The following is a 25,113-nucleotide window of genomic DNA, read 5'->3' as shown; positions in this document are numbered from 1 at the left end:
AATTATGAACAATATACACTCCAAAAAAAATTGCGTTGTTATTCAATTATTTGGAATTAAACATATTATGCAACGACTGATCTCTCAACATTAACCATATATACTTAATATTACATAACATGTATCTACTTTAAAAGTACAAGGATACATATGATACAAAACTGAGTAGTGGTTTCAAATTCTTACCATTGAATTTAGTAATTTAGGCTTACTGTATCAGTCCATGCCAGGCTCAATTTATAGGCTTACATATAAGCAGTGTAATTAAGTATGCCTGGGTATATTGATGAGGCAAGAGCATAAAATGACAGCTGCACCAGGAACACATAAAATACCGGACAAAAATAAATCACTAATCCCCTTGAAAATGGGAAATTGCTACACTGTACTTTCGAAGTGAATGTGCGCAAACATTAAGAATACATTCTTGTACGTCCGACGAGGTCAAAATTGTGACATCGAGAGAAAATGATAGTCGTACCACGTGATAAATTGGTCAGGGGAATAAGTGACGATCTTTTACGTGATCTAGTACTGTACACCCTTGCAAAACAAGTCATTTTTCCCTGTTTTCTTTCTTTCTGTCAGACAGACTGGGCGAGTACTCTGCTGAGCGTTGAATGGCGTAGTGGGTACTCACCCAGTCGATGATGAGAATCTTCCTCACGTTGAACTTCTGCTGCAACAGCTTTGCCGCGATGGCCACGGAGTTAAAAAAGCAAAACCCCCTGGAGGGAAGCATTACGCATCATCAGCAACGCAGCATAGACTTAATTACTCGACAAAATAAAACTGACGCGTGCCACGTTAAACTCGAAAAAAGAATGAACATGGTGTCTTTGCTCACGGCCATATACGAGTAGCACGTGTAACAGGAATCGGCAAGCTGATCGATGCTAAAATGCGGCATTAGTTCGCATGTGGACACACAAGGATCTTTCTCTCTTGATTTGGGCAAAAAGCTGTTTCCATTTAATCGTGCTCAAAATGGCAAGAAAGTGGCCCAATTGATGCACTTCGTCCTCATCTGTTAAGCATTCCCCGTTGCAAAAGGTCCCCCACTAATGTATTTTGACATCCCCTAATTTAATTGGGTACGATGTCTAATTCTTCCTCATGCCTTTAGTTATGGGTTGAAACCCTGGCATTGAATGTAATCTTTCAATTCCTTTCAAGTTAATCTGAGGCAACCCCCCCCCCCCACACACACGTACAAGTAAAAGCATTGTGTTTGTAAGAAATGTCTTAAAATTAAATCGTAAAAGAAGATGAAGTTTTTATTTCACGTTAAATAATTTACAAAAATGTGAGTTTTCTGTTTAAAATATTGTATAAATGATGTAACTCCCAAAGAATAAAAAATAGTGAATTTGTGTAAGAAAAGTTAAAACTTATTTTATAGCCTTGCTTCCTTTATTTTAATAGGCGACTCAAACCCCAAAATTGGGTCGTTATAAATCTAAAAAGTCAGGGCCTTCGTGAAGCGAACACAGCATCCCCCCTCCACCACCGCAGCACAATTATTAATATAAAATGCATGTGGAAAATATCATGTTCATTTAATTGCTGAAGTAAAAGGGATGCGATGTAGAGAGAGAAAAAGATCAAAAAATGCCTGCGCAGTGATAAGCATCAATCACCAGTATTGCACCTCTCATTTGCAAATGCTGCCTGTATAAATCTCTGCTGCACCGAAACCTGAGCCTGGCCAGAAAGTGTGGCTCTCCTTCACCCTCACTCAGTGAAACCCACTGCTTGTAATACCCCCTCCCCACCCGCCCGCCCGCCCGCCTGCCCGCCTGCCCCCCAGCACTGCGGATGGACCTTGCAGTAAAGTCCCACATGGCAGTGGTGCACGCTCGCAGGTGTGAGGCTGCAGCACGTTGGGATATGTGCGGGGGGTGGGGGGGGGATTGGTGTTGGGGGGGATAGGGGCTCAGGGGGTAGGAGATGCTAAGCCCCCTCCCCTCTCCCCCCCTGTGTGTGTGGCGGGTTCTGTAAACTCACATAGCGGCCGATTCTTCAGCATGGTGACCCGGGGGTCGCACCACGGCAAAGCCGTTCTGCAGGGGGACGGCATTCTCTGGGTTAGACCGTGCACTCTCTCATCTTTGAGATGCCATCATACGCGAGTGTCGCGGTGAATATACCGAAAAAAAATGCACGCCGATTGGGTTCTATAAATACACTCACAGTAACAACCCCTGTTAGGAGGGGGTAAGAGCGGTGTTAGTGTGGTTCGCGTGACGCGCGATGGACCCGGCGACCCGAGTTCAATTGCTGGCTAACCAAGCACTGACCAGCATGGTGAAGTATGGCAACAAAACAACCACCACGCAAGACTGTTATGGTGTGGCGAGGCCTTAATCAATTGGTGGATCTATAATTGCTGGCATGTATTTATTTTAACCTTCCTGTAAAAGTGAAAATTACAATCAAAATAGATTTTTGCTTAACACCTACGTGTTACGTGAAAATGAGGTTTTACAAAACTATGGCAACTAGTCATTTAATTTATTAAAAGAAACAGCTTCTCTTCACGGTGGCAAACTAAGTGAAACGTTAATAGTGTTAAATAAGAAAACCGTCCTTTTCTCTTCCGGTCATTTCCCGACAACTATTACCCTTGTATTAAACTAGCTATCTGTATATTAGCAGTGCAACGTAAGAATCGGGCAGCACAACTCAAAACTACTCAAATGATGCAAAGTGTTTTTCTCCACAATAGAACGCCACGATGCACATTCGACGAGCGTTGACACTGTTTATAGTTTGCCCACGTGTGTGGCCTCAATTCAGAATTTTATTGTTTTGAGAAGACCCAGCGGAAACCGTGGACAGCACGACAAATAGCATGCGGTGAGAATATTTTTTCTACAAGTGCCGTAACGGCCCCTGGGGATGGTGATGGGTGGCAAAAGGCTTGTGTATACATGTGATCGTGTGTGCGTGCGTGTCAACAGCGAGCGTGTGCACGCGTGCGCGTTTGTGTGTGCGCAGGTGTGAACGTGCGGTTTTTGTGTATGTGAATGGTTGCGTGTGTGTGTTCTTGCGCGAGTTTCGAAGCACACGTAACGGAGGTAATCGTGTCTTGGATATGCGCACGTAGGTTATGTACTTTTCATACAACGGGACACACATAACCTTGGCCCGTTTTACATCACCCACTGCTGGTTGTAAAAGAGAGTAATATCTGAGCAAAGGCTTGTCCATAAGAGTAGTGCAATTTCCTGTTTCCGTTATAGCATGTAATATATCTGAAACGAAATATCCCACACCTGTGCAACCACACTGATCGTTTTCTCTTTCATTTATACTCTTATCTCCAAATGCCCTCTTTTTTCTGTTAACTTGCTATCTATCAGCTTATAAAACTCACGATGCAGATAAGGATTTACATTCATATAATTTCGTGATAAAACGCGATGGCAAGTTCGAAAGTGCTTCGAATGCAATCTCGTCACGGCAAAACAGGGGTAAAGGACAGAGAGGACAGATACAAGCAAAATGTATTACTAAATTAACTAAAATTTTTATTTGACCAGGTAAGGCCCACTGAGCTGTCTAGCTCTTTTTTAGAAGCGACCTGGCCACAAATGATAGCTCAACGAAGTGGCTTATCAAGTGGAAATTTAAAACAGCTAAATATTCTAAATGCACGTTGATTATAATTGTGGAGGGAAAAACTGGAGGACCCGGAGAAAAAAACACACGACTACAGGGAGAGACATGCAAACTCAAAATATACAGCAGGCGTCAGGGTCGGGATCGAACCTACGACCTCCTGCATACTTGGCGAGGTCGTTAACATCTCGCCAGCGTGGCGCCCCTTTAACAGAGCAATGGCAGAAGGAGACGAGGCTGATGCAACGACAAACTGCGGCCCACAAGCGCACACAGTAGGGGCACAGCCAACGGAGAAGGGTCCCAGCAACCAGAAGTCACCGGGAAGAAGTTGAGCAACGTGACAGGACAGGCCAGGCCACTGCCAACCGCCAAAGCCACCAACCCCGAACACAACCCACACAACGCTGCACAAACTTAGGGTGCCATGGTGACGAAATCTTAACTTCCTCGCCTGGTATACATAAGGTTGTGGGTTTGTTCCCGACCCTGACCCATGCATATTTGGAGTTTGTATGTCTCCCTCCCCGTGGTCATGTGGATTTTTACTCCGGGTCCTCCGGTTTTTTTCCCTACACATTTAAAATAAACGTGCGCTCAGAGAATTTGGTCGCAAAAATGTCAATATGATAGGCCACTTCATTGGGCTATCATTTGCAGCAGTGGGCCTTACCTGGTAAAAAAAAAAAGTTAAACAGTTTTAGTTTAGTTTAACAATGAGGGCCCCTATCTCTCTCGTCTCTCTCTCTCTCCCCCTTTGTCCCTTTGGCTACATCTCTCTCCAACGTCCCCTGTGCCCCTTCCCGCTCCCTACCTTCAGCTCCCCCGAGGCCACCTTGCATGCGAGTTCGCTCACGCAGCCGGCCGCCATCCGTGCGGCGCTGGCTGAATGCAGCTCGTTCCAAACCGTGTCGCTGTCCACCTACACAAACATCGCGCGGCCGATGGATGGTCGGAAAATGAGAAGAGCACAGCACACGACGATGACGGGCCATGGAGGGGGGGAGGCGGGTTGAGGGTGTTTGTGTGCAAGGGGGGTAGAGCGTGCAAAGCTAACAGATAAGTAGGTTGACCTTTACACTGGAAAAATATACAAACGTGCCGGGAACTCACAAGTTGTGGCTACGGGTTTTGGATATTTGTAAAAAATATCACTTTCTCCCCCCCCCCCCCCTGATTTTCTGATAAACTGTGAAAAAATAATAAATGCGTCTTTATTTTTCTTTCATTCTATAAACTCCAGCGGAATGAAATGATGCATTAGTTTATATTTTCACGTAGTTTTTGCTCGGACTCTTTTTTGTTGTTGTTAAAGAGCCGTCACACGTCATGTCTCCGGCTGTGGTGTCCGCTTCAGAGCATGTACATTGCAAGTAGTCCCTGATTGGTGATGCACATAGTAAAAAAAAATGCAGCATCGACTGCACACGCAAATGTGATGAAGTAACACCATCTCGTTGAAGTAATAATCTTCTGTATGCAAATTCCTTTTGCACACGCACGCGAGCACGTGTGCAAACTCACACACATGGAACGCCGAGCACAAAGAATTTTGTCCGATCATGCCTCATTAACATAGAGCATGTGGTTTCCTGTCCCAAGGCACCATCAAGTGCAGCTGTACAACCCTGCCATCTAAGATTTACACTGCACAGAGCGTCACCTAACTGTGGACCACGTAGGCCGCCGTTTTGAAGCCAGAGTGTTTTTTTTTGTATGTTACGCACAATCATCATCTATCACCATCGTTATTATCACCACCAACACCACTCGTGTTAGTGGTGGTGATGATAGCAACAAATGGCTAAAGATTACCCCGTTAACTCACTAACAAAACCGCTAAATTTAACACGTACGCTTCCATAACCAATATCGTGATTCGTAATTAGATCTTTTTTTATTGCATTCAGGGGAATGAATGTGTGTCGTAAACCCTCTTCCACCCGATGCAGCAAAATAATACATGGTCAATTGAACAAAGCGTGTTGTTGAGCAATCCATAACATTTAACAATTGGGTTACAATATTTCGCTGGTAGTTACAACCAGCATGGAATGTTGGGTAGAGGAGGGCTTACGACACACCTTTTACTTATGCGATTTGAACCAACACTAATTTTAATATCTTTGTCAAATATTCTCATTATCCCAATGTCAATGACATCTACAGGCCTCTCATATTTTGAAATCAATTTATAAATCATTGTGATCAGTATCAAAGAATAATGGGACTCATTCATTATTCGCTCCACACTATTTCATTCAGAGGATTATTGACTTTTCAATCCAAGAGATTCCCTTTCCCTATCGTTTATATTATGATAAGACTATATCAAAAGTATTCGGGAATGAAAACGGTTGGTAACTATCAAAATATATGTTTACTCTCAGCAATGGAAAAACACAAACATTGTGTGTACTTTAATCTATCTTGTTATTTATTTATGAGATTTCTGAAGCTTCAACAATTTCATATCAGATCTTAAAAGTAATGGCTATCACTTCCCAGTGCTGAAGTGTGTAATCAGCGTGCTGATATTATTTGGGACAATATATACATGTAACATATTTGTTTCATATAAAAGGGCATTATGATGAACAGATAATCAAATAGCACATCAGCATTCTACCGATCGCTCCTTCTCCTGAAGTGTTATATTGTTAAACGAGGTAAGAACTCAAGAAAAACTCAAAAAACCAGACGAGCCTAATTTGCCAGAGTGACCTGGGGTAACCATTCAGGATGCCCTGTGAACAATATTTTTCTCCCAGATACCCAATAGTTTACATCAAAAGTGTCATGTCCAGCATGCGACTCATAGGAGGGAAGTGCCCTTCTCCATAATGTAGTATGAGGTTTCCTATAATGCACCTCCGCTTCCCGTGATTGTTCAAAGCATGCAGAGAGCTCACTGCTGTTACAGTACATTTGGCAAAAAAAAACCCCGGTGAATAAAAATACAACTAAAAGCAGCCCTTCTTATGCACTCGCTTCCTGCCATCTCCAGCGGCTCGGCTATCAGATCAAGGCCAGATAAATCAGCCATAGAGAGGTGCTTTGAAGCCAGAGGAGAGGTTCTTTCTAAGCCCTGACGGCCGGTCCAATATTGTTGTCAGATGCGTCTGGGGCAGAGCCAAAGCGATGACATCAGCCCACGCGCTCGATTTTGACCCATGCGGAGAGAGAAACCTCACGCACCATTTACACATCAGTCGAACCGGAAGGAAGGGAAGCCATAGAAGAATTATAACGTTTCCCTTTCTATAACTGTTTGCAGTTATCGCCAGCCTGCTTTGAATTGACATCAAAATCATAGCTAAGCAGCCAACAGGAAGGACCTGATACAAGTTAAATGAAAACTATGTGGGCCAAAAAATATATATAGCAATAATAAATAGCCACCATGGGCAAATTCGGAAGCAAATCACATTCGTACAGTGTACAATAAGATGTATAAATGAGCTGTGATCAAAATGTTCTAAAGACAAGCTTGAAGACTCATCTTTACGTAATAAATCACAACAAAATAATTTAATCAAAGGGAGAAGTGTCAATAACGAAAATTAAAGTAACAAGTATGCATGCATATACTGAATATTTTATTTTAGATCTAACATAAGTTTCCTTACGCAGTGTATATATTTAACATTCTGAATTTTTGTTGTTGTTGTGCCACCAGATGGTATGTATGTCATCTGTTAGTTACTCTGGCAAACTTCATATTTTAAAAACAACTAATGCCAATCCAAATAATAATAAAGATAGAAAGCCTGTTCTCCATTTAAAACCACATTTATATTTTGTTCAATTGCCTATGAGTCTTCATCACTAATTTTGTTGAAACAGCAAACACTGAATTGCTGTCCAATGCGTTTTCAGATTTTGTGGGACTGCATTTCAATTCCTGAAGATGCTCCCAGCACATGCTTGAACATTATGCTGACCAACACATGGTGCAAACCCGAAAACACTTCGGTTAAGCCACGGGGTCGGCAAACTTCGGCTACGGAGCTTCACGCGGCTCTTAAAGGAACTGCTTTGTGACCTTATTTATCAAGGAGCCACCGTCTCGTATTCACCACATGCATTGTGGCCCTTGAATTATTGAGGGTTGGGATTTTTTTTGTACCCAATCCGAAAAAATTGCTCTTCTTGTTATTTTGGTTGCCGACCCCTGGGTTAAGCCACACCGCAAAAAACGCTCGAACCTACACAGCAATATGCTGTGAACTGGTTTCAGCTTTTTTGGTTTCATCAGCAGAGTGCAGCATTGTCAAACAACCGCTACTGGGTTGGTACAGTTCTGATGATGTGTGCTTTTATGTTGAACTTCTTTCGCACCGTACGTAGCCAACCGTGCTAATCGGAGGTGCAATCGTGAAGTTGGAGTGTTCTTTCATATGCATTTACAGAATAACATCTAGTGACCCACCGGCGGTTGTTCAACAGTCCTGATTGCTGAGGAGACTCTTATAGTCATGAACCTTTCCAGAGTTTGCTGCTAGAAAAAAAATTGGCCCAAACAATGCTCTGGTTTCACGGTGGTGTCACCGTTTCAATAGAAGTCATTCAATGAACGTCTACGGGCCCGAGTACAGAGTACAACTGCCTTGACAATGTACCCGATCGCAGGGGGCTTGCACAGACAGGAACAAGGATCGTGCACCAACTAAAAAAAGTACTACACAAGAATGCATTAAAAGCAACACACTGAGATATTACATTATCTTTAAAACGGTCACATGATTCACATGCATTGATTGTCATTCATAACAATTGAAGTTTTGCATGTGTAATATTTTCAGAAAAACAAATATATTTTTTTTAATGTATTCACCTTCCTTTAGAGATGTATAATAAGGTACACGTATACACCCATTTAGAAATGTTGTAACGATTTATTTTGCACTATAGGCGGCTGGTGCTTCCTTTGAAGTTTAGTTAATGGATTGCAGCGATCAAGATGCATGATGTCTAGAATGCTCCGTTGTAAGTTTTCTATTTTAGTCAAGGAAGTGCTGCCGTAAATTCATTGATGTCCAAAACCAAAGATATATTTTTTACAAAAATCTGAACAGAACACATGGAGCTATATTTCATCTGGAACGAGTAAAAGTCAAGAAAAGATGCTTAAGATTATATTGCATCGTTCTACTTTTATATAAACTGTATGTATAAAACTGTATTGAGTTTAAAATCTGATAGAGCACATCGTTGCCTTAGATTAAAATGCCAATAGCCTTACTGCCACAGAAAAACGGGTTCAATGTTAAGTCCGTCAAACCTGCTCCATGCAACTTTTTTTTATTGTCATCTAAAATCATCTCTCAATACCAAGAGCATACCCCCAAATTGTCCAACATCTACACACCCACATTGTCCTGAGCAATAAAGCAACCTCTGATAAATGAAAACCCCAAAAAGACACAAAGCCGAAACCTATTTTGGCTACTATAAAAAAACAGTACCCATATTAAAGGTATGAAAGCAAAAAAATATCATGAATGACATGTTTGGGAAGGATATCAACAGCCCGTGGGGGCTCTAAGGTTTCACCGTGGTGTTGGATTAAATCATTCCCAATGGAGTGCCCGCACAGCAGTACACATTCATCACGGCTCTTGTCAAGAATGTGTTTTTAACAAACTAATTAAAATACAAAAAAGCCCAGGCCTGTAAAAACAAAAAGGAAATAACAGGCTAGGCAGTCGTCGAGCGTTTTTTTGTATCAAGTGTTGTTGAAACCGTTGCATAAATCCGCATGAAAGCAATGCCGCACATTGACCTTGCAAAATACACATCCAGAACATTGATGACTGCAACGTTGCCCTGTTTTGAAACCAAAGTGTGGAGCGAATACTGGCAGAACCCGCGCAATAATGCCGAGAAGCTCTCGACACTATTTTCTAAAGCTCGTGTAATGATCAAAACACATGTGGCCTATGCCTAGGGACCACAGCGGAGTTTTAATGAAAACAAAACTGGAGTCGAGGGGGGAAATGCCGGTCCCACACGAAGTGCTCTCTCTCTTCGCCCAAGAAACGGAGTGAGCGACAACCCGATTAATCCGCGTAGGGTACCATCACCGACTCGCGTTCCTCGTGCGAACGCGGGCAGACTTACCCCGAGGCCGCCACAAGGGAGCAGTCCAAACATCTTCTGGGATAGGGAGCCTGAAAGAGACGAACGGGTTGTCATAGTAACTCGACCGGCCACCGTTTAATTTTTTTGATGCCGCTATTTAAATCGTTCATTCAATTTGTCGCGTAAGCTGATATCGCTCTGCTTAACACGTACCCATAATTTAGTTATCGTAGCCCCTGACAGATGTGAATGTTTACGTGTTTCTTTCTCGAAGTCACAATGACCTCTTTTGTTTTGGTCGTAAAATACATATTGAGATGGCATAGCGCCAGGTAAGTAAATTGTGTTAGCTCAGGTTTATGAAGATTTCTATAGGATTGCTTTGTCGCGGATAATATCAATATTTATTTTCCTTCTATACAGGTATAATAATGCAAATGTTATACACTTAGTCACAGGTATGATACGGTCTTTGCATCAGCACAGCCGCAATGTCAATTGTGCTGTTACATGGAAGGCGCATGCAACACAATTGTACGGCAATTGTGTTATTTTTCAATACAATTACAAAGTAAAATAGCAAAAAACGTAAGAAAGATTCTTAACACCGCACGAATCCAATAGAATTACATATCCTACAACAGTACAGGTGCCACTTTTACAATGAAGTTATTTGAGAGTGAGAAAGGTGGCTTCCAAGCTTTTTGGGAGGAATGTTAGCGCAGCTTAAAAATTAATTATCTTAACTCACAGATGTTGATATCAGATCAGAAAGGAATTCAGTGCACGGGGATGAAAGGCAGGGAAACTGTCTGTGACTAATTTTTTCTCAACCCAAAAAAAAGTGTGAAATGTGATAAATCCATGGCTACAGGTGGTTTAGAGAGGTGCTGCAGCCTTCAAAAAACCAGCTGTTTCTGCCAAGATCCAGGGTGGGAAGATCAAATCGCACAAGCACGGCTAAAATTTATAAAGGGAAAACAACAGAAAGGGTTATGATGTAACTCCGATGTTGACAAGTACGAATCCAGCAGGGATAAAACACGTCTCTCTTTTGTTTTAAGTAAGAGCACATAACCTCGTCATTCTTTGGTAAATGTCATCATACGGGGCATACGTTACATCCACAATGTGGCTTACGCTGATTTTTAGAAGCACTAACAAATTTCCACATTTACATGTTTTAAAAAATGCACTTCCCCTTGAGTGCATTTACACATACACATTTTTTCATTCGTGATGCATCTGTTTGGAGACTCTTTTCTTCAATCTCCATTATTTACAACTGATAGCTGTCAACTCCCACATGCAATGCCCCGTTGAAACAATCGATCAATACGTGTTTATTTGTTACACGGAAAGTCCCATTTTGCCAGTTACTCAGAACAAGAAGAAGAACATCAAAGTGGTCCGCACATAGGCACAGGCAACGACAGCACAGAACAAATATAACCCCTATATTTTCCCGATCAAAGCAGCATTCTGTGTCACACCGATCAGCAGTTGCTCTGAAGGACAGGCACAGGGACGTGGCTGAAAATGCCACGAATGAATACCAAGACGAGGACAGCTGGCACAAAAGGACAAGCCATCGGGCGACTGACAGCGTGGGACAGGTAAGATTAAAAAAGAGAGAAATTTGTCACAGTTAGGGCTGGACTTGAGCCGGTCACTCTTGATGACACGGTTAAGTGGGGCAGAGACCCAGCAATGCGTGGAATCCAGGATCAAAGGCACAGGGCTGCTGCTAGCTTTGGCCAGGAGCGAGCTCTTGACACAATGCCCGTTATGCGTATGCCTTATGTCAGCTTGGCACCTGTGCATGCCCATTATGGCGGCTCATGACAAAATCATTACGGCATCTTTTTTCATTGATTTCTCCCCCCCCCTCCCCCGTTGCACTCGTACAAGGTATGAGAATAGAGACACTGAGTTGACGGACACTCTGAAATGAATAATTGTCGTTGCTGATATGTTTACATATTACATATCAGCGCAAATCAAAACGTACGCTAAAATGATGGCTAATAACAAGAGAGAGGAAAGTTAAATAAAACCTGAAATATAGATATGCTGCCCAGATTTTGGAATGATTTCATACAAACCTGTTAGATTGCTTATAATCACTATTTATGTAAAAATTAAATCGCCGTGCTCAAACAATAATGAAGTTGCACTCATCTCCGCTTGTACCCCTGAACCAACTGTCGAATTTCCATTTTCCTATGGTGGGTTCCATCGCTCCGTGAAACAACCATTACCGCTCTTCCGCAAAGTGGGAATAGGCATACTCGTTGTAAAAAAGGGCAATAAATATGTTGGGGGGTTTTACACATGTAAAACTGTCCATGCAAAACCAAATGGATCTGATCCAAATGCTTTCACGTGTGTGTATTTATTTAGTGGACCCGTGGTTAGTGTGCTCACAATTTTGCTCATGGTCAAGGTTTAGAATTCATCTGCAAGAAAGGGCTATGTGGTCCTAAGGTGACAAGGGGTCTAATGGCATTGAGTAATTTATATACATAGGACAAATACCCCTGTAAGATTGAGATACGTTTCACTTCCACAGCATTCGAAGCCAAACACCACATTTACATAGACACCAAACAGAGCAAAGCAATGGTTAACAACTGTTTTTATACGCACTTAAAACATGAAATATATATTCACGTACATACTGGATACACGTAAATATGTTGACCCCTATTTGTGTCAGAAATGTATTTCGCGAATTGTAAAAAAGTAAACATATTTATTTATCAACGGCACATTTCTGCCGATGTTTCTTCTTCCTCGCTCCTTTAAAGAAAGGGCTACTGCCTGAAACATCGCCCATTGCATGCTTTTCCCCTTTTAGTGCGGTTTCATTGTCGAGTGTGTTGAGTTTGGATTATCTATCATGCCTGTGCACCACTGCCAATGTGGAATCACATTTTGTTTTGTATGCCAAATGAATGCATTATAAGGCCGCACTCATTACACACAAAGTGGTTTCCACAAATCAACTAAAATACCTTGCTTACTTCGTCAAGGAGCATAAACTATCATGCAAACTCCGGTCATCCTCGCTGCGGCTTTTGGATAACCATCGAACACAGATGGTCACCGCATCACGCACGTTCAGATGTACTTATGCGTCTGTCTGGAACGCTCTTCCTTCGGATATTAGGAAGCCATTGGAGCTATGCACTTTTTAATCTAGATTGAAAACTCACTTCTTTAGAAATACTTTTTGTGTTTAGTTTGTTGTCCTTAACCTCACACCTCCAAATTAGCGCGGTCGGCTATGTACGGTGCAAAATAAGTTCAACATACATACCTAAGTACGAGAAGTTAAATAAATCTCACAATTATTTTGAGTGCATTTTAGTTTTGATGCAAAATCGGTGATGGAAAATTGTATGCTTTAATATGTTAATTTAAATATTCGTACACCAGCAAACGTCTGAAAGTGAACACGTTTATTGATATGATTGGCGTCGAATATTTTTTATAAAAGTACAGTTTCCCTCATAAACAACTTTAATTTATTTGAACTAATTTTTAAATAATGTTACACTTGACAATAAATGTCATCTCAAAACCTTTTATTCATTAACTTAATGATAATCACTATGCGCGAAAAGTCTTTATGATGTCGTACTGACATGAAAGCCTAAATAAGCACTAATATGAATTTGTTATCATAAGAACAAGGCTACTAATATCTAATTTTTATTGCTATGTAAGTACGTTTAAGTAATACATTCAAATTTGTCAAAACAGAGAGGTTACATCAATAATTTGCTGACTAATATAGTACAAATGTAGGGTTAAACACAGGTGAAACATGCGCACACATGCCAAAAACACACACACATTTATGATTTAAAATACAGCTGAGATCAAATAATGCATAAACCAAATGCCAAAGTTATTGAGTTGGGATCAAAATTGATAACACATGCCTCCTACATTCATGGTTTCAAACAAATACACCCCTATAAAAGGTTGTACTCTGCAATACTACTTCCTTTCAAACTCCTGAAAACAAAGTTAAAAGTGATTTCCTGCTATACTCTTAGTTCTTTCGGTAAAGTCACGTAGGTAAAAAAAAAATCACGACGTTTCGGAGGCAACACAAGCTTCCGTCTTCAGGTGAGGAAGCTTGTGTTGCCTCCGAAACGTCGAGATTTATATTTATTTATTTATCACTTTTACCTACGTGACTTTACCGAAAGAACTAAGAGTATGAATCCTTGCAGTCACGAAAGCTTCAAATCTGATTTCCTGCTCACATGAGCACTGAGATGGTGGTGCTCATTTCCCGTTCTACAGCCCTGAGCCAGTGGTGTACATTCCACATTCCCATAGCGGGGGCAGGTCTATCCATAAGGACAACGACTGTTGACTCGCCCACAAAGAAGTACTTGTGTCTTTGACCCCAGAGGGATGATGGGCTGAGTCGATTCCTAATGAGGATTTAAACTCGCAACCTTCTAATAAATTGCACATGGCTCAATTTACCGCTGAGCCACCTGTCGGGTTAAAATCCAACCCCACAACGCGTTAAGAGTGCACATTGCTGGTGGAGGTGCCGCGTGTGCCATTCACACTTACCGAGCAGTTTCTTGCTATCGAGCTTTTGTCGGTTGAGTGGGTTAGTGCTGTAGAGTAGAGCATGCTGTTCAGAATGTACCATCTCAATTTCCTCCAGGGTTGCTTTTCGACCACGTACCCTCTGCAAAAGCATTATTATTATTTAAAAAAAAATGTAAACCAGGATCACACAAATGTTGGCCGATATCCAAATCATGGACAGACTCAGTACAGTGTAGAGTATGGAGGCATTCTCATAAATCACCGCTGCTCACTAAAAGTCTATGACCATGATGAGTAGACCACATTGGCGCAGATGTCAGGATTATACATAAGACTACTGCAATCATTCACAAGACTAGCAGTCATTCTCATTTTGCATGGGATTGTACTATAACAGTGTATGTATATATATGCATTTGTTCATCAGGCTAATGCAAATGCCTTAATGAGAGCTGGATTTTATATTCCAGTCTATCACTTGTAACAAGCGTGTTCCTAAAAAAGCCATAGCCATTCTTGCCACACAATGACCTATAGCCATTCAAATTTTAAATATCCCACCAATGGGTTATTTAACAATTAATTAATGTAGTTTCCGTGGTGCAAGGATAATGTCTGCATAGCTGGACCATTGCAATATTTATAAACAGGGCTTTTAAAAACGTCCATTCATAAACCGGTGCAAAATGTTTCCAAATAAATGTTTAATAATCACACAAAAAACAGTTGTATTACTTGTGTTATATATGCATATGCAAGTTGAAATCATTAAATTAAATCAAATGTGGCTCTCTCAAAATGTGTAATCTCAGTAGTTCTAAAGATATACGTCAGAATGCATGTTTCCTTTTCAGGCCTACATTACTCCATTGAATTTTAGTAAGAACGTCAAGCATTTAAATTAATAGTATTCATGATACAGCCAACAAGACGACTCAAAAATAGATATGAAACAGATCACTCGAGGTTAAACATCCCTTTGAAAAATATTGTATCAAAATATATAACAATATTACAAACTTTCAGTTGTATTTTGTAATCTGTAAATTATGACATCTACGTTTTAAGATCCTTGTGTCAGGAAGAACTGACCTAATTGATATCACAGTTTTCATGTGTGTCAAAACCATCACGAAAGTGACACATCAACCCTCATTATACTGCTACATAGTACCACGCTATTGGCTAATATTGCTGTACTACTGTGATATTAGCATGCGATTAGCATGAGTACATGAGCTCCACGGTATATGCGAAAAGAATGGGCGTAATTCAGTAACCATTTCCCCAAACCACAGACATTCCAATTTCACTCTAAATTGCACAGCTGTTTTTGTCACCGTGCATTCAATCAATTTGGATGTCTTCTCTAGTGACAATAAGGACCCTGTCTGATGTTTGTTTACCTCTAATAAAGTGTAATGCAGGGAGCCATAGATGAGCGGAGTCATTAAGCTTGTCAGTCCATCTGAATTAATGTCCTATTTAGCAAGTGTTACTCGACCCTAAGCAACCAAACCCTGGGGAGTGGAGGTGTTTATTTATGGCAAGGCAGTGTCTAGTTACGTGCCGGCAAGAATGAGACGCTCTCAGACACGTTTTGTGGGCAACTGTAAAGAATTCGGGACAGTTTGATGAGTGAGTGAGATAGAGTTTAATGGAAGCCAGGGCATGTAAACAGCAGACTGATTTAGCTGGCAAAATTGACCAGTAAAAGGGTCCTTAGAGCCGCTTAATCCTAAGAAAGTTCTTTTCACTTGACTTTTGTAATGCTTGTGAGAACAGTGTTTTTCTTTCTCTGGTGATAAGAATATCAGATAACCGTAATCCAATGACAGGCTCAATTGAACAGACTGCTGACTAAGTGTCTGTGTTTGAACTTTGAAGTGTTGCCCTTTCACTTTTGTCTTGGTTGAGAGATATTATATAAATAAATACCAGCACGCTTTCCAGAAAGACCTACAATTAGCCTGAAATGAAAAGTACTAATTAAAACATGTCAGCATTCATTTGCATTCAGTTTCGTTGTGATTCTCTGAATAAAACTATATAATTGTTGGATGAATAAAAAAAACACAAAGGGGTATGAATATGTATGTATGTATGTTGAACTTCTTTCACACCGTACATATGCAATCGTTGAAGGCGGTGCAGAATAAAAATGAAATAAAAAGGTCAACACGAGCAAGATGGAGTGCTTTTAGAAAATTCGAGTTGACAATGAAAGTCGTTTCAAGCACATCTTCTCTCAAGCTATTGCCAGGCACTGCTCAGCGATAAGTTTCCAGTCAGTTGAATAGTAAACTGTGGATATTATAGACACGAGATCTTATTCACCATCTTTGCTAAACATTTAAAACACGACTCGGGGCAGATGCACACAATTGGACCAATGGGAGCACTTAATAAAATTAAGTGTTCCACGGGGAAAAAATTATTTAAAAAAATATTTTTTGCACGAAAAGAAAAATTGATGACTTGGCAGCACTACCAAACTGAATCGCATTGCACAAAGCACACGACGCACCTCACACTTGCGGAGGAGGCCCCTCTCCTGCAGCCGAGACCAAATGCTCTGTATCCTCCCTGCGTGCTCGGGGTGGTTGTTGTTGTTTCCGCAGGAGCACTGGTGCTTGAGCATGAGGGAGTCGTACACAACTCCTGCGGCACAAGGAATAGTTGACACCGGCTCGTCACGTGTGCCCAGGGAGGCAGGCGAGCTTTGTGGGATCAAGTTTGAAGCTCTTTAATCGTCTGGAAAATGTCGACGCAACAACGAGGCAGAGTATCTCTGCTGATTTGTGTTTTGCTCACTTCATTTGTGAGTAGAAACAAACAAAAACGATCACTGTATAAGTGGTTAAGAGTAGGTTTGCACATTCCCAGCTGTTATGATATCTAGCGGTTTAGATGCCCTCCGTGTCATAAAATTTGAAAATGTTAAATGTATGTTGTATTATATTATATTAAAACATCGATTATAGGTAAAAAAATTGTTGCCATAACAGAATGAGCTGAAATATGACATATTTGTCCCCTTCTACCAAACAAATGTGGAATTTCCACGCTTAGGGGCGACTATTGGAGATGAGCTTTCCACCACGATTCTTTCGGTAGGTACATTCGATATATGCCATGCATACTTATAGAAAGGTGTATTACCAAACCACCTGGAATGTGCCCGATCTCATTAGATCTTGGAGCTAAGCTGAGATTTAGCCGGGCCACCATGCTTAAAATAGTTGGTCTTAGACTGTTTTTCAGAGAGCAGTGCAGCACAAATCAATCGTTATACTGTACCAAGCTCCAAAATCTATGCTTCCCATCATCACCAATCAGTGTGGTGAAGTACGACAGGATAAGTCCCGTGACCAGCGTGGTGGAGGGAGGCCCTCATTGAGCAGTGGATTGACCAAAAGGGGCGGCACGTGAACTGAATTTGCACAAAATGTGCACGTGCACTTCCAAGAAAGACAAAGATCCCCCATATAACCTTAACAGACTGGAGGGGCAAGTGCTGTTAGCGAGCACCTATGAAGGCCGGAACGGTACACTAGGAGGTGGGTGGCCAGCTCCACGCCCGACCGCCTTTGTCTCCCCAGTGGCAATGTTTTTACACACCGCACCAGGTACTCATTTGAGGCTGAGTCGACCTAGGGGAGGCCCATGTACAAGATAATCGTCACTGGTGTTGGTCGTGAGCGGGAATCGAATTCGGGTCGCCAGGTTCGTAGAGCAGCGCGCTAACTGCTACGCCACCACTCCCCACCGCACTTCCAACACACACACAAAGAAACGAATTGGAGAATTTATGTTTCCAGTCTTGAGGAAGGACACGGTGAAGGCGTTGCTTCTCCTCCTCCTTCTTCTACTCGCAGTGTGCAATGCTTCAAATTTCGTCTTTTTTTTCGCACTTGCCTGTGGTGAATCTCAGCTTGGTGGTCGCCTGCTCCTGGCCGCCGGCCTGCGCGAAGAGCGTGCACGCTGGGGAGGACTGCGTGCGGAAGAGGGGTCGGTGGGACGGCGGGCGGAACTGCAGTCCCCCGGACGCGATCTGGCCCTGGTAAACCCTCATCTGTTGGTGGTGCTGGGCTCTCTGCTGCTCCAGCAACAGCGCCTGGTGCTGGCGAGTCAAGGCGACAACAGCGAGAGTCAATTACAAATACAAAGACACAGATCCCGTCCCCCCCACCCAGTATAGCCTGAACAGACTGTTTCAAGTTTCAAGTTTAATTTATTTGGTATAGCCCTGTGAGCCATTCGGCTCCTGAAAACAAAAACATGAACAAGAAAACATCTTAAAGTGACTATGTGCAAACAGAAAATCCAAGAAAAGACAGCAAAATATTGCAGAAAAAGCACCGTACACCAACACTGTGTGCAAAAATCCCAGTGGGATGCAAGTGCTGTTAGCGAGCACCTATGAAGGGTGGCACGGCACACGAGGTGGCCAACACCACCCCTGGCTGCCTTTCTCTCCCCAGTGGCGATGGTTACACACCGCACCATTTACTCATTTGAGGCTGAGTCGACTTAAGGGAAGGCCCAGGACCGTGTATGGATAATCGTCACTGGTGTTGGCCGTGAGCGGGAATCAAACTCGGGTAGCCGGGTTCGTAGCACAAGTGCTAACCGCTGCCACTCTCCACTTAAACTACACACACACTTTATTACAATTAGTCCATATTGCTTCATAATTGTCTTAACACAGGATATAAATTAATGTTATGTCTGTGGGGTTAATTTAAAAGTGAACCAATTATGTGTTTACAAACCAGATTAATTCGATAATTTAGAATAATTAGTTACATTTTGTATCGTTTATGATATGCAAAGCAACACTTTTCAAATCATGTATTGTATTAACTTTAAGCCTCACATCTCATCTGCATGAAGACAATCTCAAGCTTGGAAATATGCATACTCGTAATTACAATAAGAGACATAAAGAGGTACACATATACAAGATATAAGCAACAACAAAAACCTCCATTCACGTAAAAGTTTTCAATGATTTTGATGGACAATTAATGATGAAAAACGATCGACGGAATAATGCCCAAGTAAAATAGAACGCATTCCATTGCAACTTTGTGTTTTCTTGCCAGAGGACTAACTTGCCCTGAGTGGCTACTCCAGCCAGATGCAACAAACCATGCAGCCACAACGTTTGTGGATGGAACCCTTGATTTAGGAATGCATTGTTGTGACTTTGAAGAGAGCAACCTTTTTGACTTTTGGTTTAATTACATGCAATCACATTTTTTTGGAACATACCGAGTTAAATTGGAACTTAGTATTGCCAAGGGTATGCATTACTTAATGAGGCATCGATAAAACATATTTCTTAAGAGCCATTTCCCGATCATCTTAGAACAATAACAACACGTTTTACTTTACCAGGCAAGGGCCACTGAGCCATATTGCTCTTTTTCAGAACCTACCTGGCCACAAATGATAGCACAACGAAGTGGCTTACCACGTGGAAATGTACCGTAGCCAAATACTCGAAACACACGTTTCTACATGTAGCGGAAAAAACCGGAGCACCCGGAGAAAAACGCACACGACCACGGGGGAGAGAGACATGCAAACTCCAAATATGCAGCAGGCATCGTCAGGGTCGGGATGGAATCCACTACCTCCTTCATACCAGGCGAGGTAGTTAACATCTCGCCACTGTGAAAATTAAAATGAAATGGCTTAGAGATGTAATTTCCGAGTTGTGCTGCGTGTTGTTTCGCACGATGTCTGACTTCACGGGAGCTTCAGCTGGGAACTGAATTCAGTTCCTGAAACAACTCGTGAAAAACGTACGCTACGACACAAAAAAAACACATTAGAGGGCTCTACAGCACAACTGTGAAAACACTTAGTCGTAAAACTGTTTAGTGACTTCTAAGTATATCTCAATGCCTTTGCCATACGTGAGATATAAGGAAATGTACATGTTGAAAGTGTGCTAGGTACGAAATAATGAACTAAAATAGAACGTATTATTCCACATAGCATTTTTTTTTTTGCAAAACTATTACTGACAGTGTTACTAAATAAAATCACACAAGTGTACATTAGGTGCGGTCCTAAGGTCAAATTCTTCTTGTCAGTGTTTACATCAACACAATTAACTCTTGTTTGCTTGATGTCCCCTTGTGGCTGACAACACGGTGCCAAAACTCACACGTGCCTCTGAAATTTCACAACACTCACAACGTTCAGTGTCTGCCGACCGCCTGGAAGCTGCCCCTGACAGGGTTGGTCTCACGGGCTCGCCCCAGAGGGCCCCCCCTGGACAATGACTCTCACACAAGTGAACAGCCATTGCTTGCTTTCACCGAGCTCCTCCTAAATACACCTCATACCGCAAATATTTCTCGTTCCCAGAGGCTCGCCTTCCCGCCCGCTCACATTTTCACGCAGCTGAGAGATGGCACGCACGGCCGCTATGGAGCGGGCCAATAGGAGGGCGCTATGCGGAGGCCCTTCCAATCCCATTTCCTTCCCAAGGCAGATCACAAGGCCCCTAGGTACCCCTTTGTCTTTCTCGAGCCATGGAACATATGGAAACTCTAGAGCCCCTTTGTAAAAGTCAGAGAGATTGAATATCTCCCAGTGGCAATGTGAAAACACCCAGTAAACTTTCAGGGTCAGCACAATAAGCGCCTTTGCCACTTTGTGCATTAAAAAGGCTCAAGAGGGCAACGTGTATTAATGACGCCACTGTTTTATTTTTAAAGTATACAGCGATGCCTTGGCTATATATTTTTTTACTAATAGGGCATCAAAACTGGAAACACTGTATACACTTTGGACAATTGTATACATTAGATGCACTGAATGGTTTATTTGGAGAATGTCATAATGAATAGAAATAAGAATTAGTGCTGCGGCGATGCTGTGTTAACCTATGTTAAAGAGCACCCCAGTGGTGTTTAATTAAATGTCAAAAACCATTATTTTAAATTTACATTTGGCCTGAGGTTCACACAAGCATAATAACTTCCTCACGAAGGTTTAGTTTACTGCAACATAATTGAAGGCACGTGAAATTATATTTAAAAAAAGGTGCAATGTTAAATCAAGATCATAAACGTAAAACCAGGTGCATGATGTACAAAGCAGTGTTGAGCTTTATGCAAATTCCCCCTAAAACAATGTAAGAAATATACAATTTAAGTGTTTAAAATGTAATCATTCAAAAAATATTCTTTGATCCAAAGCACATATAAACTTTGTGCCAATATGTTACGGGATGGATTTGAAAGTATTTTAAAGGCCAAGCAACTTCACGATCAAGCTGTATTTAGTGATAATATATGTACCACTGGCCAAGTAAACACTAACAAGATCCAAGAAAAGGAAACTGTAAATACAATACCATTATGCTTGGAGGTTATTGATTATGAAAATACATTTTATTCAGTGGAAACACAAATACGTAGTAAATACAAACAAACTAAAGCGTCAACACAAATATTATATAGAAATTATTAAAACATGCAGCCACCAACAACATACACATCTAATGAGTCAGACAGGTTGATACGCCCTGATGCGAATGTGATTCATCACAAGATAAGATGACATTCTTTGTGGATATGAGTAGCAGAAAGGGCATGAACATACATTTGTTGACCACAATGGCTGGGAGACTTATTTACAGGAAATGCTTGATGAATTGCATTAAAAAATCTGCAAAAAAATAGGACTTCGTGAGAAAAAACAAAGTCACGGTCAAAAAGTTTGCTCAACAAATTCAAATAATTGCTGGAAGGGACACGACTGGAGAACATCAGAATATGGACACTTTGGGCAGATCGGGGCCCAAAATAATGGGAAAAATATGCAAACAAAAACAGCATTGAGTGCCTTTGTAAAAGTGAATTAAATAATGAGAAAATACAAAGTGCTTGAAGAAGACTTTTTTTAAAGCTATGAATGCATATTACTCGACAATATATAGATCGGAAACACGGCCATTGATGAAGACAACTAGTCAAAATCTGAACGGTGAGCAAAGAAGAATATGACGATACATGTTCGGAATTACAATGAGGGAGAGATAGAAAGAGGAAGACGTGGATCGGGGAGCAAATGTAAATCAGAAACATTAAATTGACCGTTTAAAAAAAATTAAGCAGGCTTGGGTTGAACCCATCACGACAAGGAATGACGGCCAATGGACAAGGCCGATGATGGAATGGCAGCCAAAGGTGGCAATGCACCCGAGAGGATTTTATCATCGCAGAGGATGTAGGGACGAGGTCCGTTCATGTGCAGAGGAAGATTGACGGTAGCTTTGCAGCACCACGATGGATGGCAATGGTGTGGGGAAGGCATTTGTCCATAAATTGATAGACAATGTTTGCCGATGATGACGACGATGACGATGAGTGCTCCAAAAATGTTAGAATTACACCTGACGTTACTGTCAGCAAATATTTTATTGAGACCGTATTTGAGAGATGCCTCATGCTTTAGTATATATAAAAAAAAACTTTCCATAACCCAACACTGCATCGGCACAGTAAGCACAAGACAAACACATTATAAATGAAAATGGTATTGTCCATTTGCGTATTAGCAAAACAATAATCTGCACTCAGTTCCTTCTTCGTGAGATGCAAGCAAATGATTCTTTAAACAAAACAGACACATACAGTATGCATATGACACGTACATGAAAGTACCCTATTATGCACGAGGCACGTCTTGAATTAAAATCACGTGACAGTGTTTTTTTATTGCATGTAGCGATGTTTTCTAATGATGTATTTTTCCATGCTCATTGTTGACCAACCTTGTCGTCTTCCCGGTGAACTGTGTTTATGCACGCAACTTTTCCATTATTAATTAATTATTCATCAAGTGTAAAACGTTGCGAATAAATAAGACGTTCGAGTTGAACAGTGTTGTGTATGCAAACATAGGTGAACCCCCTCTGACAATAGGCTATTAAACAAACATATGTTTAAAAAACTGTAATACACGTCTCAATTAAGCATTTCCATGTTTTGACAGCTACAAATGCTACAAATGCTAAAACATCATGACAGTTTTGATCCCGATTAAAATTCATTTCCTGGAGAGAGAAAAAGATATATTGGGCTATAGGAATAACTCAAATTGCTTTAAGAACTTGCTATTACAAAAAAGACGAAGTTAGTGTGTGGCTGTTTCATGATGGGTATGCTGTCCATCTACAGTAGAATATCAAATCTCTCCAATTGTGGCTATTGAAAGCAAGTACGTGCCAGTTGAAATAATATTCCCACCATTCATAAAACACTATACTGTATGAAAAATACCATTCCATTTGGTACGATAAAAATGTAGCCAAATTTTTATGTTACCCATAACTTGTAAAATTGGGATTATAGAAAGCAATCATCACCCCCTACTGGCAGACTAATACCCCAGGTCACTATTGCAAATCAGACTCATCCTGGTGACTCTTTAGTTCTCATCTGGTAATGCAAAATAAACTTGAAACTTGAATTTAGAAGCATGATACAAAATGTACCTTCCTGGAATAGATTACATAAATTTTACAATCATCAATTCATATTGTAACCAACTACTAAATTTTTTCTCAAGGTTTGTATGGAAATTATGCTATTTTATTCGACTGATTAATTGACTGTCATTTATTGTAAATACAAAATGTTTCTTGTCATATTTATTTTGTGCACTGTGTGACAAAACATTATTTGTTTGTAAAAAACACACTGTTGACATATTATTAATGCAGGTCCCAGTAAAATAAAAACAATAGATGAGTGATGTTTGAGGTGCATGCATATCAAGCATAGTTTCATTGGTTCCATAGCCTGTTGGATAAGATAATATGTCTGATATTTCTAAGTGAATTTGCAAGTGAGATTAACATCCAATTGGAGATGCATTCTCAGATTTCTCTTGTTTCCAAGTTCCAAGATGTAATCTTCCACGGTTGTACGATATAAATTGTGTTAAATAATTCTGGTGACAGTGCACAGTGATTTCCAAACTATAAACCAAACCACACATGATGGGAATGCATATTAGGTACTGAGACCAATGGGTTACTTTCACAAACAGCAGGCCCTATTTGGGTTGCCTGTTGAACAAAAGGCAAGAAGCTGTAAAGCTTGAGGGCTCTAGAACACAACACTGTGTACCTTTCCAATCAGACTCAACCACAAAAGCATCTGCTACTGCAAATAGAGGTATTTAGGCCAGCGCTAAATGCTCATTGGTTCATGCCGCGTTTTCCAAGCGGGGAAAAATGCTGTAATGTATGGTACAATTCACCAGGGTAGGGTATAGAGGGCCAACGTGCAGTAGCGATAATCCATTGTATTTATCCGTTTTCTGAGCACAAGCCCAAATGACCCAAAATGTCAAACAAATAGTCACTATTAAAATTGTAACAGATAACAGCAAAGTTATGAGAACTTGGGAAAAGTGACGATGGGAGGAAATTCCCAGCGTCGAGAAGTGTGAGAGAAGAAACAGAAAGAAACGTCCTGTGAACCGGAGCACGGTGGTTGAACACAGAGGGAAAGAAATCATTGAGTAAAATTCTTGGAACAGTGACCGTGGTAGTAGTGATAGAAGAGTGATAAGGAGGGGACTGACCACTGTTGAACAGTGACTGGAATGAATCAGTGAGTGCTGGATCATCAATCACCCTGACTGTATTGTATTGAATTCTATCATGTACCGTGAGGTAGGAAATGGGTGCCCCGCAACATATCTGGCAACAAAAAAAACATGCTTTGTATGGCACTAAGAATTGTTTAGAAACATATAAGAAAAACAATTCTGCACAAATATGTG

The 25,113-nt window shown here is 41.1% G+C and overlaps 1 protein-coding gene across 1 annotated transcript in view; it reads right to left on the bottom strand.

The window, feature by feature from the left end:
* Window positions 1-25,113, bottom strand: part of LOC144725043 (histone deacetylase 4-like) — a 132,532-nt gene that overhangs the window by 30,076 nt on the left and 77,343 nt on the right. Inside the window, exons 12-18 of the mRNA XM_078604487.1 lie at window positions 18,211-18,415; window positions 16,820-16,953; window positions 14,311-14,431; window positions 9,748-9,797; window positions 4,439-4,546; window positions 2,008-2,063; window positions 641-728 (exon numbers count right to left, since the gene is read on the bottom strand). Coding sequence (XP_078460613.1) covers window positions 641-728; window positions 2,008-2,063; window positions 4,439-4,546; window positions 9,748-9,797; window positions 14,311-14,431; window positions 16,820-16,953; window positions 18,211-18,415 — 762 coding nt within the window. The remainder of the gene's footprint in view (window positions 1-640; window positions 729-2,007; window positions 2,064-4,438; window positions 4,547-9,747; window positions 9,798-14,310; window positions 14,432-16,819; window positions 16,954-18,210; window positions 18,416-25,113) is intronic.

This window comes from Lampetra planeri, chromosome 2, assembly GCF_965212315.1.
Source record: "Lampetra planeri chromosome 2, kcLamPlan1.2.h2, whole genome shotgun sequence".
Classification (NCBI taxonomy): domain Eukaryota; kingdom Metazoa; phylum Chordata; class Hyperoartia; order Petromyzontiformes; family Petromyzontidae; genus Lampetra; species Lampetra planeri.
Note: the sequence above shows the minus strand (reverse complement) of the source record. Positions and strands in the feature narration are given on the sequence as shown.